This window comes from Arachis hypogaea, chromosome 3, assembly GCF_003086295.3.
Source record: "Arachis hypogaea cultivar Tifrunner chromosome 3, arahy.Tifrunner.gnm2.J5K5, whole genome shotgun sequence".
Classification (NCBI taxonomy): Eukaryota; Viridiplantae; Streptophyta; class Magnoliopsida; order Fabales; family Fabaceae; genus Arachis; species Arachis hypogaea.
This window is the reverse complement of record NC_092038.1, coordinates 99925568-99943326: the sequence shown is the minus strand read 5'-3', so window position 1 is coordinate 99943326 and position 17759 is coordinate 99925568. Positions and strand designations below refer to the sequence as shown.

General features: G+C 33.6%; 1 protein-coding gene and 1 pseudogene across 12 annotated transcripts; one reads left to right on the top strand and one right to left on the bottom strand.

Moving 5' to 3' along the window:
• The window catches only part of LOC140183530 (uncharacterized), a 210884-nt pseudogene that overhangs the window by 6118 nt on the left and 187007 nt on the right, over positions 1 to 17759 (top strand).
• Positions 11377 to 15306, bottom strand: LOC112790790 (uncharacterized). Of its 12 annotated transcripts, none has more exons than XM_025833350.3 (11): positions 14999 to 15306; positions 14632 to 14684; positions 14245 to 14300; positions 13956 to 14159; positions 13733 to 13841; positions 13554 to 13636; positions 13035 to 13098; positions 12815 to 12932; positions 12447 to 12598; positions 12215 to 12326; positions 11377 to 11783 (listed from the first exon to the last, which is right to left on the bottom strand). In XM_025833350.3, exons 4-10 carry the CDS (start codon positions 14078 to 14080, stop codon positions 12243 to 12245), a joined length of 735 nt encoding a protein of 244 aa, XP_025689135.1. In that variant the 5' UTR covers positions 14081 to 14159; positions 14245 to 14300; positions 14632 to 14684; positions 14999 to 15306; the 3' UTR covers positions 11377 to 11783; positions 12215 to 12242. The 12 variants fall into 12 exon arrangements, with proteins under 12 accessions (XP_025689135.1, XP_072089292.1, XP_025689140.1 ...); XM_072233191.1 differs by having other exon boundaries at positions 13956 to 14112; positions 14669 to 14736; positions 14999 to 15224; XM_025833355.3 differs by having other exon boundaries at positions 13956 to 14112; positions 14511 to 14684; positions 14999 to 15224.

Genomic DNA, 17759 nt, shown 5'->3' with positions numbered 1-17759 from the left:
AGAGGTGGTTGAATAACCAACCTACAGCAAGCATAAAGACATGGAAACAGTTATCAGACAAATTCCTGAATCACTTTTACCCTCCAAAGAGGATGACACAGCTAAGGCTGGACATCCAAGGCTTTAAACAAGAGGATAATGAATCCCTTTATAATGCCTGGGAGAGGTATAGAAGTATGCTAAGAAAATGCCCCTCTGAAATGTTTTCAGAGTGGGTGCAGTTAGACATCTTCTACTATGGGCTTACGGAAAAAGCTCAGATGTCTTTAGACCACTCAGCTAGTGGATCTATACACATGAGGAAGACAATTGAAGAGGCTCAAGAGCTTATAGACATTGTTGCTAGAAATCAACATTTATACTCTAGCAATGAGTTCTCTACAAAAGAGGAAGTCATGGCAGTAGCCACTGATCCTAATCCTCAAGAACAGATGATTGAGCTTAATCAACAATTGCACCTGATGACAAAACAATTAGCAGAATTTAAAGAGATGCTCCAAGAGACTAAAATTGCTAACAAGAACATAGAACTGCAATTGAATCAGGAAAAACAATGGAAATGGAGCCGTCCGCCACCGCCATTGTTGTAACCCCGCCGCCGCACCTCTGCCACCGGAAAACGACACTATGGTCGTTGGAAAATGTTGCTAGAAATGGCTTAGTTAGCATTACTGTCGCTGGTAAGGGTGTTCTTACTTCTGGTTTCCATTCTTTTGATTTACGGGATGTTGTTGTTACTGCGTTGTTGCTACAGTTGCCAACGAGGTGTAAGAAGATACTGTTTGGTTGAAGGGGCAATTCGTTGTCCAAGGAGAAGGTGACGAAGAAATTTTTGTTCACTTCGAATTTTTAAAAATTAGATTATGATATTTATTTATAATTTAAAAAAATTATTTAATTATTTCTAATTTTAGAATTTGAGTATTCATTTAAAAATATTTTGTAAATTGATGAATAAATAATATTTTTTAAAGATAATTTTATTGGATTAAAACTAATTTTTAATTACCACTTATTCTTATTTTTATTATAAATTATCAACTTATCCTCACTCTTTTCTTCAAATCAAAATCCTAACTCTAATTATACACAAACACACTCCCTCACCCTTCCTTTCCTTCTCAGCAGCCGCTATTCCCCTGCCCAAAGCTCACACCACACACACAAAAACATATACAGCCGAGAGAGAGAGAGAGAGAGAGAGAGAGAGAGAGAGAGAGAGAGAGAGAGAGAAAAGAGAAACAGAGGAAGAAGAACGTTATCGACAGAGAAAGAGGTTGTTGCTGTTGCCGATCCAATGAGCCACCCCATTGTCGTCGCCTTTCTGTCTGTCGAGCTGCCATAACACATCGCCGTCGTTGTCACCGGGAAAGAGGAAGAAGGTGCGAGAGAGAGAGCACGCCATCGAGCCACGTGTTGCCGCCACTGGAAATGATCGTTGTTGCCATTATTGAGGGAGAAGAGAGAGCTCGAGAGAGGGAGACAAAATGCAAGGAGGAAAGAGGCCGCCGTCGTTGCGCTCCGCTGCTTCCGCGAGAAGACGCTGTCGTTGTGGGCATGCAGGGCTGTTGCCATTGCTAGTGGGGCCAAGCCTGTCACCGAACTGAGATGAGGGAGAGGAAAACACGATGGAAGGAGAGCCGTCCACCACCGCCATTGCTGTAGCCGCGCCACCGCCATTGCTGTAGCCGCGCCACCGCACCTCTATCACTGGAAAATGGCACTGTAGTAGTCGAAAAACGTTGCCAGAACTGGCTTAGTTAGTGCTTCTACCGCTGGTAAGGGTGTTCTTTCTTCTGGTTTCCTTTCTTTTGATTTACGGGATGTTGTTGTCACTACGTTATTGCTGCAGTTACCGTTGAAGTTTTCTATCAACATTGAGCTGCTGTTTTGCCTCGCCCTAGTTTGCCGTTACTTTTGGCAGGTTCTTTTTCTGTCGATGAGGGCCGTCGAGGCTGCTACTGCTCCATTCCTTTGTTCCTTTTAGATTACAATAAGTATTTCTGTTATAAAATCCTCACCGTTAGTGTTCCGTTATAGCTTGTTGAAGATTTTGAGGTATTTGATGTCATAGGGTTGAGTACCATTATTGCATGCTACGTTTATGGCTGTTGCTGTCGCGAAAAATAGTCGGAGCTGATGTCGCTGCTGTGAAATAAGAATAAAAAGGGAGTTTGTCAAGTAGTTGAGTCGCGATTGAGATAGTGTTTTTCATAAAACTTATTTTATACTATAGAATTATTATAAATAGATATTGATGTGAAAAATATACTTTTGTGATTATGTGAGTCTTATGGATTATATTGATTTGTTCTGAATGGATGTGATTGTTTACTTAATTGAATTATTGATTGCTTGAGTTGGCATGCAGTTGTTGATGAAAATTGATTTGAATGTTTATACTGAAAAATGGTTTTTTTTTTGAAAATTTGATTTATATATTTATACCAAAAAAATAGTTGTATTGAAAATTCGATTTATATAATTATATTGAGAAATGGTTTTATGTTAGAAAATCTGGTTTATATACATATTCATATTGAAAAAGGTTTTTGTGTTGAAAGTCTTATTTGTACGTTTATATTGAGGAATGGTTTGGTTTTGAAACTGTTGAGAAGGATTGAGAAATGTGGTTTGGACAGAACCTTTGAAGGGTGGTAAAGTCCTAGTTTTAGAGGAGGTATTGTCAAAATTTTTATAAGTATTTAAGTGAATTTAAATATGTGGGATTGACTATCTTTAAGTTTCTTGTGGGAGAAAATCTTGAACTAAAGAAATGAGTTTTTATTTGATTAATTTTGGTTTAAGAATTATGTTATTGAGGAGTTTTAGGAAAAAAATTAACATAATAGAAGTGAATTGGAGATTTAACTTATTTTGCTTTGGTTGATTATGAAAAGAATTATAATTGGGTATTTAATTGAACGAAAATGAGTTTTTATTGAATTGATATGAATTAAAGAGTGGTGTTTTGAAGATTTTAATGAACAATAAAGTAATATAAGTGAGTATTTAAGAATAAACGATTTTCGAGTCTTTGAGAAAAAGTTTTGAGATTGAAAAGAAGTTGAAGTTGGTTAATTTGACTGAACCATTCTGTTTTGAGAAGTTTTAGAGGAGTTAAAGTATTTGAGCTTGATTTGGTGAAAATGAAAAGGATTTCGAGACTTTTTGAAAATGTCTTAACTTAAAATTGAAGCTAAAAATTGTTTTGGGAAAATTTTTGTAAGTTTAGTTAAAAATAAGATTATTTGTCGCTTTCTTAAAGTTTAGAGATCTTACCGTAGAGTTTAATTAATAAATTCTAATTTAAATTCATTAAATGATTGATTTAAGAATAAATAATTTTTTTTAGTCTTTTGAAAGATGTTTAAACTTGAAGTGATTTTGAAGTTAGCTTGGAAAATTTTGGTTAAGTGAGAATTGAGTTTTATAAAAGAAGGACTGATTTTAAGTGAAGTTGCTTTGGAGGTTTTGGAAAATGTTACAAAATGTGGTATTAGTTTTAAAGGAAAATTATTTGAGAAAAAAGATGTTCCTTGGCGTGAGGTGAATTTAATGGATATTGCTATTGAAAGTAAATGGGTCAAGAATAAATTTGACTCAGGATAAATATGAGTATAAAGACATGTTGTAACACCCTAATACTTTTAAACTGGGTTAAGCCTTTTTTGGATTATATTGGTCGTTGATATTCAAAATCTTGCAAATTTTTTAAAATAATATGAAAGCTTTATATAAAATAATTTATGTGTGTACAAATATTGAATAACTAGTTTTTATTAGAATGGTTACTAGTTGAAAAATATAAGTGGATCTAGAGGTACTAACATAAAAAACGGGCGTGCTAAACTATGAAGGCACAAACAATGACAAGCTTTACTCGTATCAAATAATCATAAAAAGAAACATCATAGTCACAATTACAATCACTCAATAAAGATAAAAACAAGACACACAGAAAATCCTAATTCTCTTAATTTGTGTAACTATGACTAAAATCATCGCTATTCGGGTAAGCGCTTAACGTTTCGTATCTATGTCCTTGATATCTTGCTCCTAATAGTACACTTGTCTTTTCACCTCAATCGAACAGTGTATCGCTTTGTACTGTGTTGTTCCTGAAGATAGTACACAGAGAGGGGTGAGAAACAAAAGTTTTTCAATAGTTTATCTATATGGTGTCATCGTATCCATCCACAGCCACTCTAAGTTTTAAAATAAAACAGTGATGATGCAATGTTGTTCAATTATTATTTTCAAAAGTCTTTGTTAGTCGGAGTGGTGTGACTTTTAGATGCTTCTCATTTACTTATGTTATGACATGTGTGACACATAGAAAATGGCTATAGCGTAAAAACATATAAAATGCAAACTCATAAACCTTGGTTTGATGTTCTCATAAGCCACAAACAAGGCAAAATAAATAATAATTAAGAGAAGAATATTAACATTGGCATAGATAAGTCAAACAGAATAAATCTGAATAAAATAAAGATCTTAAACAATATCATATATCAAACAAAAGGGATAAAAGAAGAACAATCATTATCACACTCTTCATTGTACTTTTCATTACTTTTTCTCATATCTGTTATGGAAGGTATTGAGCTCAAATTGGTATAAAAGGTGGGAGTCCCCTTCCCTTACCGAAAGTTCTTATCCCAAACATTTTGGCGATCACCTTCCCTTACCGAAGGATTATCTTGATCAATCGTCTTCCCTTACCGATGAATCATATCGATATCTTGTCTTTGGTGGTCACCTTCCCTTACCGAAAGATCATTCTCTCAGTTCAATTTACAATCAAGGTTATTTAAACATACACAAGAAGGAAGTTATGACAACAAATATATATTATTATATAAAATTGATGGGAGTCCCCTTCCCTTACCGAAGGTTCCCAAAAGTTTGTCGATCACCTACCCTTACTGAAGGATCATCTCGATTCGATCACCTTCCCTTACCGAAGGATTATCTCGATTATCTTGTCTTTGGGGGATCACCTTCCCTTACTGAAGGATCATTCCCTCAGTTCTTTAATGCACATAAGATTGTTATTATAATTCATAATGCGTACGAAGGAAAGAGACATTATATCATGACATGCAATGCTAACACCTATATTCAAAAACATTTAAGATATGACATATAAAAATTAGCATAAAATCCCCTACCTCGAGTGAAGTTCCTATATGTATTCCGATGCAAATAAACGCGATTTGTTAGTAAAGAGAAACTTGTTCCATGACTAGACTTTATGTATATTTTGATGTAGGTATGAATCCTTGACTGGATAGAAAGAATTTCCATATTCCGTAGTTTGCATAATTCGAAATGATATCTTCTTGAACAATATATGAGTGGGCTTTGGGAATATTTTGGCTAGAATGTTTTGTATATAAAAAAAGAAATAGAATGGGAAAGGAAGGACTTAAATAGCTCTTAGGTATGTACAGATTGTGTTAGGAGAATCTAATTCGCGTTTCTGTGAAATCTCCAATCTGAATCGTCACTTTGTAAGCCCTATAACGTTTTCTACGTTTAGAATTTGGAAATAGCTATTAGATACAAATTTATAGATAATTGAATTATCTTTTAAACGAAGCTTAAATGAAGTCAATCGGACAAACACAACTTGATATATTCTCGAAATACTATTAGTATATCAAACTGGCTTATAAGAGCGCGATTTTCTACAATGGACTTATAACATATTTATCTATCTAATTTAATTTGAATTTGATTTTGTACTGAACTTAAGGAATAAAGCTAGTTTTTTTAATCTTTTTATGTAACTAAATATCATTCAAATCCAATAAATATAGAATTAATTATGACTATATCTTAAAAGGTTGTTTATTGTCGGTTAGAGATTTACTACTACTAGTGCTTTCATATATTTGAATTTTAAACTAGATATGTTAGTTTTCCAAATGCATTATTTTCTAATTTTTTATTTTAAATTTAAATCTTAAATCATTACCATTTCAATTAATTAATTAGTTATTGAATAATGACTTGATTAAAAAGTTGGGATGTTACACATGTTTTGATTATGACTTTGAATTGAGTCTGATTTTGATCTGATTCACTGTGCTGGCAAGGGTTGAGGTTAATCCCGCTTGCATACTGACTGATGTTTACTCTTGGCAAGGACATGGCAAGGACGGTGGTGAATCCCACTTGCACATTGAGCTGAGTTTTGCTCCAAACAAGGACGATGGTTAATCCCGCTTGTCCGCGATTCCGAGCAAAACGGCGGTTAATTCCACTTGCTCGATATCCCGGGTAAGGACGGTGCTTAATCCTGCTTACTCTTGTGGTTCTCTCTCTGGTTGTAAGGTGATAAGGCACTAATCCCCCATTCTGTATGGCACGATCTCACTAGGGGAAGGTGGTAGAGCACTCATCCCCCGATTTATTCCCCTAACGTCTGCCTCCAGGAGAAGGTGGTAGGGCACTAATTCCTCAATTATATGCCTCCTGGAGATGCGCAATAAAGAGACAATATCCGAGTTAGCTATCGGATGTGTCGGGTTCTTGCAGTTAAACCGACACATTAACTCATGGCCAGTAGGATAGACATGCATCATATGCATCTATGTGACATTGTTTGGGTGTGTATATTATATTTGGTTTGCCTATGTGAATATTTTTTTTAACGGCTAAATATCATGCTTGCTGTAATTGCTTTTGATTGTGTTTGAACTTCATTACTTGTGATTGTGACTGGTTGGTTTAGAATATGGTGGTTTGAGTGGTAATTTGATTTTGTGTTAGATCGGAGGCCGTAATTTGATTTTTTGTTGGACCGGAGGCCGTGATTTGGTTATGTTTGGGTCGGAGGTCGTGATTGGATAACTTAGTGATAAGTGTGGTGATAATGGTTCTTTGGTAGGTAGTGAAACCTTTTTGATATTATGTTTGATTGGCTTTCTATAAAGTTAAAATACGAATTTGAATTTTTGATAAGTAATTGTTGATTTTCGAAAATGTTCATAAGACGAGCGATGATCACTGCGGTTGAAAATGACTTTCTTTTATAAAGGGTGCGGAACCGAACCGGTCAATAAACTGGTAAGGTCAATGATTTAATGGTTCATTGATTTGACCGGGGTTTAATCGATATAACTAAATATTAAATAAATTATTAAAACACCTATATATAATTTTAAATTTATAAATTCAATAATTTCTAACTCGATAAAATTCAAAGTTTCACAATTTCACATAATAAATTATCCATAATTTAATATTAGAAGTTCACAAACAACTTCAAAGTTCAAACATCAAATTTTATAACTAAAAACAATCAAAACTCACATAGTGACAAACACACAATGTTTTACTATCAAAAGAAACATTAAAAAATAAATTTTGAACTTATCAAAGGCACAACTCATCATAAATCATAATCATCATTAAGTGTTCCAATATCTCCATCATAAATAGGTAATCCAAAGCCACCATCTTCAAAAGTACCACCAAAAGAAGTCATTTTTGAAGAATCAATCACAACATCAAGCATATCCACATCAACTTCCACATCTCCTCCATCTAATAAAATAGAATAAAAAATCAAGAAAAAAATAAAGTTAACACTTAACAACATATATTTTTAGTAAATGAAATAAATTTTCCTATTTCACTCACCTTTAGGATATGAAGACATAGTATTATTAGTGTAAATTAAACTTTCAATGCCTTCAATGTCTCCATCAGTAAACTTAGGATCATCTTCATCCGCCATTACCCAAAAATCTACCGTGTCAATATATTGAATGTCAATTGGATCATAATTTCTCTTCTTGCGATGCAACCTAGATTGAAGGCGTAGATTATAAGTCACATAAACGATGTCACTTAACCTTTGATGCTCTAATCAGTTCTTCCTCTTTGAATGGATTTGTTCAAAAAGGTTCTAATTGTTCTCACATCCAGATGAGGAAGATGTTTGATGAAGAAGATGAATCGCCATTTTTTACAAATTAGGAGCACTCCCACCGTGTAGCCTCCACCATTCACCTACATCATATAAAAGTCAAATATCGGTTATCACTCAATATTTAAAAAACCTTCAAAGTAAATTTAACATAGAAATAAAATAACTTACCAGGTTCGAGTCTTTTTGTCGCTTTCAAAGCACTTTCCCTCCCAAAACTTTCTTTTTGATCTTGATACAATTGTATCTCTTGCATTGCGGCAACTGAGTCATTGCAAGTGTGTTAAAATCAAGTAAATTAAGTAAAGACCTCAAGATATTTGCCTTCTCAATAAAACTCTCACTATAAAAGAAAGGTGGATTCAAAAAGTAAGCTGTTGCATGGAGATCACGCTTCGAATGCTTATCCCACCGCATTTTCAAAATACTTGTATAAGGCGTGTACGCAGCTTTTCTATTTCTAAACATTGTCTTGATAGTACTTTTGGCTCTTTGCATTCCTTTATACACGTATCCTAGAGAAGATTTCTCATCAGCATTAACAATTCTTAACAACTTAATAAGAGAACCAATAATTTTTACAGTAGTAACACAATCTTGCCAAAATTTACTATCCAAAATAATTGAGCTAACCATCTTTCCATTGACACTCTTGGCTAATTTATAAGAAGTGAAATATCTGTCCACCATTAATTCTTGCAAATCTTCTTTATGATCATATATACTTTTTAAAGTAATGAAAACGGTGACAAAACATGTAACTCCTGGTTGAACAATTTCTTTTCAACTTCGTTTTTTTCTAAGCCAAGACAAGAAAATCATATGATTGTAAACAAACACCGTCACTTTTAAAGCACGAGAGGCAAGGTTAGCTATGTGAGGAATACTTTCTATCTCTTTCAAAATAAGATTGATGCAATGAGTGGCACAAGAAGACCAAAAAATATTTGGATACTTTTCATGAATGAGTTTTTCAGCAGACACATAATTCGCAGCATTATCAGTAACCACGTGCAAAATGTTACTAGACCCAACCTACTCAATAACCTCAGCAAACAATTTAAACAAGGTATCGGTAGTTTTTATCATATCAAAAGCATCAACAGACTTAACAAATGACATACCAGCAAGACAATAAACTAGAAAATTAATTAACGTACGTTACCTTTGATCAATCCAACCATCTGCCATCAGTGTACAACTAGTGTTTTTCCTTGAGCTCCTATAGCTTTCAACAAGCAACTGACATTCTTTCTTAAGATCAGCCAACAAATGAACTCTCATTTCATCATATGACTATCCCTTGAAACCAGGTCTAATTGCAGCAATACCATCCAAAGCAGGTTGAAAGTAAGGTGGTTGAATTGCATTGAATAGAATACGTGCATCAATGATCCATTTTGCAAACCCCAACTTAACCTTGTGCACAACTTGTTTACTGGCTAAGACACTTTTTAAAGTCAGTTGAGAGCCTGGTGTAGTCCTTCTCTTAAAATAACTTCCAATTGGAGTAGCAGCAATAGCTCTTCTCTTTCCTTTATCTCCCATTGTTGCAGGAGCTGGAGGTTGTACAAGATTAGGCAATTCACACTCTTCTTGCGCTTGTGTTTCCACATCATAACAATCACTTGCAAATTTCTTTTTTTGCCTTATTATTTTTGTTTTCCTCCAAAAGCCTTTTGAATTGAAGTTTAACATCTTCGGTCACTTTGTTACAGACTTTAATTTGTCTAAAAATTTTTACAAGGTGATATTTCATTCTATATTTCTCTCTTTTATTGTAAGTATTCAAATAGAAAATACATGTATATTGAGCCTTGTTATTTTTGTCAAACTTCCCAGTAAAATATTGCCAAGTTGGATTAGATTTACCTCAAGAAAACCAGTTTAAAATTCTTGAACATCATTGTCTTATGGTTGTGGGATCACTTTGTGATTGTTCTATCTGTAACATACAACAAAAAAGTAATGAACAGAATTAACTCATCAAACAAATTTAAGAAAATCCAATTATTAACAAAATCGGAAAAATACAGCTAATAAGCAAATCAATTACTAACAAATAACAAGAGTAAAACCAACAAACACAGAAGAGACGACGAGGAGACGGTTGTGAAGTGCAAACACAATATTATCAAAATCCAAGTCATAGTGCTTACCGGCAGCGAGGAGGAAGGGGAGTGACGGCAACGACAGAAGAGATGGCGACACCGGCGAACACACACACACACACACACAGAGAGAGAGAGAGAGAGAGAGAGAGAGAGAGAGAGAGAGAGAGAGAGAGAGAGCTCTGTGATGACAACGACACGGTGCTACAGGACTGTAGGGGTTGTGGTGGTCGAAACCGTCGTTGCAATGGCTGCGAGCTGCGCGATTGGGGGACTAGGGTTCTTCTTTCGATTTCAAAATTTTACTTCAATTTTAGAGAGTAGAGGAGAGGACTGTGGGATTGGGTTACAGGTAATGAAAAGGATTTAGGGTTTCCTTTTTTTAAAAGTAAAAACGGCTTCATTTGGAAGGGTTTTAATCGAATTGGAAACCCTTTAAAAACCGATCGGTTCTGATGGTTCACCAGTTAGCCGCTGATTCGACTGGTTCTGTAACCAATTTTTTGCCAGATGATTTATGAGGCTAACCGAACCGGTCTGGTTAACGATTTTCGGCTAACCCGATTGAACTGGCCAGTCCAGTTCGATTTTTTGATCTGTCTTTTATATATCTTCTTATGACAATTCTGAAATTCTTCTGATTAGACCACGTGGTTAGGTTCTCACTCCCTACAGATTTCTCTTTTTAGGATAAATAAGGAGTTTAAGGGGTTTCTTCTGCGCCTTTGATTGTGTTGTATATATTTTAGTTATAATTTTTTTCTTGCCTTGTTATATATTTTTGTGAGATAGGAGTTGTGATTTGTAATGATATGTATGCCTGGTATATATATATATATATATATATATATATATATATATATATAATATGTGAAGATTGTAAATGAATTTGTTTATATATGCATGTTTATAAAAAGATAAAGAATTTTTGGTTTTTTTCTAAAAAAAAAAAACAATACAGTTTTGAGTTAAAGACTCTTATTTTATTATTAAGTATATAGAAGTCGTCGTAATACCCTCGCTATCAGAATAATGCAGTCAGAAGCATGACATTGTGATAATATGGGTGTTACACTTGTCAATACTTTACATGCACGGCTTGATTGGACAAAGCCAAGTAGAGAACCAGTCATTTACTATCCTCTCTCCTCATGGAACCAATACCATTTCCAACTGGTGGATAACGCCAACAAAAGAAGAGGACATGCGTATGGGAAAGAGGGACAAATAAAGACTAAATGAAGCTTCTAAAAGTATTAATGAGATTCTTACATGAAAATGGGTGATTTTTACTTTTACTTTTTATGGTTTATTTTGAGATAGTGTGCAACTTAAATAATTATTTAGCAGAAAGCATCAGTTTGACAAAGTTATTTGGGTGAAGCTCCGAGTTGAAGCCATTGTCCGTGTACATAAATATTCGGAGAAAAATTGGTTCCCGTGTCAGATCATCCTTAGCTCCTAGACTTAGGCCACCAGTTACTATTAGATGAGAATTGCATGAGTATCAGTCTACCACAAAGTGATAAAACTTGGGAGATTAAAGCAGAATAAGATATGGTCTAAACTGTCTCCGAATGTTGGCGAACAATATCGATCTCCATTCTACCCTGCATTTTTCTGGAAGCAGAATAGCTTACCAGATTGCCTTGTTTTTTAAATGATTTTCAAGGCCTCTTCTATTTTTACTGCCATCAATTACGCTCATTAAATTCAAGTTATATGCCCTGCAAATGCAATGCATTATTTTTACACATCAGCATCTCTGGTAAAGTAAGAAAGTCTGCCATTAATAATTCATGACAAGAAAAGAGATATTTTCAGTGCATAATTAATCGCATTTTCACCACCTACTGCAAAGTTTTATCGTTCATTCTATGTTATAGACACTGTATCACCAGCTTGAGTTCACAAGGCAATTTAAGGTTAGGTCAACAATAACGGTTTTTCAGCTTTTGCGCTTAATACTTCGATCCTAAATCTAGTTTGCATACATTTGGAAGAGTCACTTGAAATTGAAGGGCTTAAGAACCTAATGGATCACTCAGTTGTCAGTTCTGGAATGAGCAGAACATGACAAATAAATCACTAGTATTTATTCAATTACTTGAAGCATTTCATTATATTAGTTGTCAGATTTCAAGCCAATCAAACTTACCAAACAAGGTATCTGACTATCCGTTATATTACATCTTAATCCAAACATTTGGAATTGATGTATCAGATTCCAATTTACAGTCAGTTTGAAGAGCTGATAACCAACAGTCCACCTGGAAAAGCAAAGGGAATACAGAACATATTTAGAAGTTGGTAAAAAAAATTAACATCATGATATGAACTATTTACAATCTATTCAGACTGAAATAGAAAATATCTTAACTAGGACACACCTGTATCTTAGAATTGCTTGAGCACTCATAACGTAATCCGAGCTGAGTCAAAATATAAAAGGCATATTGAATCTCATCATCACGTTTGAAACTTGGTAACCTCCCTACCTCAATGATGTCCGATAGAAGGGTTGAGTCCTGAGGACTTAGATCTGCAACTTTACCCTTGTGAATGAAATCCAGTCATATGAAAACTTGAGAACAGTATATTTTATTGAACCAACCATGTGAAAACAAGTTATTAATACATTAATCACATAAAAAAATGTATGTATTTATATTAAATCAAAGTAGTTATGAAGAAACTGGAAATTCTTAGGAAAACAGGAGATGAATAGAGAGAAAATGATTACAATTAACAACATTACCTGTACACAACAAATATAAGAATATACATTCTCCGTGGAGAACAACAAAGCGAGGAAGCCAATCATCTACTTCTGTATCATCTATAGGTGGAGGTTCGCCTGGTAGGGCTTCCCATCTCTGAAGATAAAGATGAAAAGCAAGTTGAAGCTACATTAGTAAAAAATCATGAAGTGCAAACCAAATAAAATGTAAATTGATGTGGGGCTAGCCAGTCAGTACAGTTCGGATGTATAAGTAGCCAGATAGACGTGCTGACCGCAAAACTTCATCAACATGTTCCACTCTATGAGAAACAAAAACATCCTCTACAGTTATTTACAGAAAATCACAGAAGATTTTATTACGTCATGTAAGAATTCTCTATAGAATTGAGAGGATCAAGTATTCAAGTGGAGATTGAACACTGAATTTCACCAGTAACTCATTGTAGCAATTTCAACTTCAGTGAAGACCAGAGAGTAGAATAACTAGCGCCTTATGTATATTCTCAAGTGGAGAATGATGCAAGAAATGGAAATGGAACCTTTCTTATTACTCAAACAGTCACCCATGTCTAGCTTCCAAATATATATACTAGCAAATAAACTCATATGTTTGTTTCTTTGATCAATGAGAGTAAAGAAGGAGATAGCAAACTACACGAAAGGTAACATAAGGTAAACTAGTAGTGAATTGACAACTATAAAAATACATTATGATGGCGAAGTCCATAACAGTCTAAAGTTGTGGATCACTCACCGAGCTTTCAAATGAGCTTCCCTCTCCTCTATATCAGTAAGTTCAGATCGAAGTGACTCTACTTCTGCAACAGTTAGTTCTACCTACAAATCATAAGTTTTGTGTTGGTAGGATAAAGTAGGACCTTCATCAATAACAAAAGAAGCAGTGAAGCACAGCACAACTGCTTTAAGTCGAACCTTCTCCTGACCTTCATTACCGGAAACCCATGAGAGCCGCCTCGGAGAAAACAAGCTCAGCATCAAAGCCGTCTTTAATTTCCTTCGGGTCCGCAAATGGTGTGGGGACCTAAACTAAGCTAGCCTTAGTAACAACTTTCATAAAATTATAAACTCAGAATAATCTTAATAACTTTCCAATTTTCATTTTCATGTATTCCTGCTTTCAATCAGGATAGAATACCTTGGGGATTGATCAGTTTGAGGTTCTGTAATAGACGATGATGTGTTTTCAGGAGATTCTTGACTTGATGTTGGAACTTGAAAGTGATCAGGAATGATATTTAATTTTGCAGGACCATCATCCATGAAATGACTTTCTTCCTGAAGGAAGGACAAGCCTATATTGGAGGAAGATAGCAATGGTAAGTTTGAAGGATGACTTATCCTGTAAAGTTAACAACACCAAGAAGTCAGAACAACAATGCAGCATAATGGCATCACTTTCCGTGGCTAGCCTTTAAGTTTCTCACCAGTTTGTTCAATTCAACAAATCATTGGAGAATGGTCCAGGCATCCAGCTGCAGCCCTGAATTGTGAAAATAAATAAATAAATAAATTTAAACAACATGTATATAGGAGTATATTCTTTTCATATTAACAAAGTAATGGAATGACATCAACTCTTTCCACTCAAAATCCAAGGATTCCGAGCATAAAGAATGCTAACAAGAAAAATGAATTGTTTGACAAGCCAAAACCAATCAGACTAATAAAGTTGAAGACAGAAGCATGTTACATTGAGTTAAGACTTAAGAGCACTCTGATTTTGGAATATAAAATCCAAGCATTCTAGAAAAAAAAAATTTTGGGCAAACTGCTGATCGCTTGGAAGTAAAATTTATAGTTCGAGAGCTGACATCAGATGAATCATTCCATTGGATTTTCGACACTCACAATTCCCAAGCAGCTCCTGTGTGAAGACCAGATTATTAGGCATTTAATATCCTCATCTATTTGTGTCACTGCTCAAACAGTCATACAAATGCAAATAATTAACCTAAAAAAAAAAAGACGAGGTGAAGATGAAAAGGAACGCAGGGTGAGGAGCATGAAAAGTAGATCGACATATATTTGGTGAATTTGTTCCGAAGTGAGGAAGGATCGGAGATAATATTAACAAGCAGTAGATCAATTAAATAGAACAAGCCGGAAAACAGATATAGCTGAGAACCGATAACAATAAAAATGAAGAAGTTGAAGGAAAGAGAAAGTTGGCGAGCACACCTGTGACTTTGGCCTGTGGGGAGGGTGGAGAGAGATTCGGAAGGGATTTACGAAATTGAGTGGAAGCTCAAGACGCGGGTATTCGCGAACGGTTGTTTAGTTTGCTGCCCTTACTTTCTTAATCTTAGCACTAACCGTCGTCTATCGCCCAATGATGACACTTTAATTAAAGTATTAAACCCATCCTGTTCATAGCTGCCAACTCAACACCAATTGCTATGTATTATCATTGTGCTACTGCTACTTATCACATCATACCATCACCAACGCAGTGAAGGCACCAACCATGTAACCCGTTGACTTTTCCCGCTATTTTGTTTAGGGGAAACATTTTTTATTTAAAAAATTTAAAATTTTAAAATATAATTTGTGAGCAATTTAAATTAATAATTTTTTTTGTATTTGTTTGTACTTAATTTTTTAAAAGGGAGCCACTTAGATAAAGTCGCTTAACACGTTTTTTTTAAAGATATTTTTTAGTAATTAAAATTCAATACATATAGTCGATTAAATTGTGTTATTTTTATCAAAATTAGATAAGATAAATTAAGTTGGCCGAAAAATTGATAAACCAAATCTTGAACCAATCTAAATTAATATTTTTTTATAAAAAATTACTAAAATATTTCTATTATATATATTTTTTTAAAATTTGAGAATCCTAATAAATTCTAATTCTACGACAGCGCACAGAGAAGAGTAGGATTAGTATTTAGAGTTCTCAATATATATAATAAGAATAAGAGTATTCTAGTTATTTTTTATAATAGATATATTATAGTAATTTTTGTAAAAAAATATTAATTTAGACAAGGTGTAGTTCACCAATTTTTTAGTCAAATCAATTTATCTAATATAATTTTGACAAAAATAATACAGTTTAATTAATTATATATATTGAATTTTAATTACTAAAAAACATCTTTAAAAAAAACGTTTTAAGCGTCTTTATTTGTGTGGTTCTTTTTTAAAATAGGTGATTTCAAATAATGAAAAAGATAAATTTTTAAAATGGACCGTTCTAAATAATGAAAAAAAATAGACAGTTTTAAATTACTATTACATTCGATTTCAAATAATAAAAGAGATAAATTTTTTTAGAGTTGATAGTTGTAAATACAAGAAGATGAACACTTTAAAATCGCTAATTTCAAATAATGGGTGAGATGAATTTCTTAGATTGGACAGTATTTCATATAATGGAGGAGGATGAGCAATTTTAAATCACTAACACATTATATTGCCCAAATTTTGTTTGTTAAAATTTTTAAATAACGTGTGGTTTTTTTTAAAAAAATATTATATTAATTTTAAATGAGCAGTTTTAAATTACAAGTTTTATACGAATTGATTTCTGTTTTCTAGAAATTAATGATTTTTTTATATGAATAGTACGCCAACTAATCTAAAATGAGTGAATTAAAACCAATAGTTTTAAAAAACTCGATACAAATAAAATACGAAAAAAATTACTAATTTAAAATTTATTAGAATACCTTTATTACTAGCCATCTAGTATTTTTATTAGAGTACGTTTATTACGAACCATCCAATATTTGGACTCATTTTAAAAAAATTTAAAATTAATTTGGCAATACTTATAATCAACCATAAGAGTATGAACACATTTATTTTATTAGATTAAATTAAATCGTTAATTTAAATTATATTCATCTATATTTTAAATTAAAAATTTTGTAATTTAAAAAATTTAAATCGTTATTTTTTTTTTCAAATTGAATATTTAATTAACCATACGAGTAGAATAATATGAATATGTAATATTGTAGTTAAATCATTATAATAATACACATATTCCGAGTATATTGACATTAAATGCATTAAGCTCATAACCAGATATTGAGTATTCGAGATTTTTTTTCCTTCTATCATATCTCAGTTACAGAATATCCAATTTGTATTTTTAATGATTTTTTCTCTATCGGAATGTGTATGTAACACCCTAATTATCCTAAACTTTACCTCGCGTCGTAAAGTAAAGGTTAATCAGAAGTTACGACAGTTCTAAAGTTTAAATATATAGAAGAAATAATATATTCTAGATGCCCGATGAAGGATATAACTCAAAAAAGGATTTGAAAAGCGCAAAACGTACACTCGAAGCTACTAACTTAACGCACAAGATAAAGACATAATATAACAAAAGATAAGAGTATAATAATATAAAGATCTAGCCACGGCTCGCGAAGTTTAAGCCGGCTAACTATATACAGACAATACTGAATTCTGAAAATTAAAAACAGCTTATAAAAGTTTTTCTCTCAAAATAAGCCTCTAGGAAAAAGTATATACAAAAGATGAGAGATATAAACAAAATAAGCAAAAGACTCCAAAATACATCCAGGATCCTCCGCTCTGTCACTACCAAAACAACTCACCGAGGTGGGTTGCGATCTGCATCTGAAAATAACAACAGAATATGGTATGAGAACCGGAGGTTCTCAGTATGGTAACAGTGCCCAGTGATGTAAAATATAAGACTCCGGGACGCCAAAGGCAATCTTAGAACTTCATATCCATCACAAGATTCAACTTAAAGCATAACTAAAACAGTAAAGCAGAACATAAAGCCTCAACATAATAAAAAGGGGTAATCTATCTTAAGGGATTTTCTAGTCTAATAGTTCTCCACTGTCCCACAGCCTTCACCAACCTATCCTCTGTGCGATCCCATCGCCACTGCCTTCCGAACCTCCTCAATCCCAGTAGAAGACACAATTAATATCAATGCAAGTAAAAC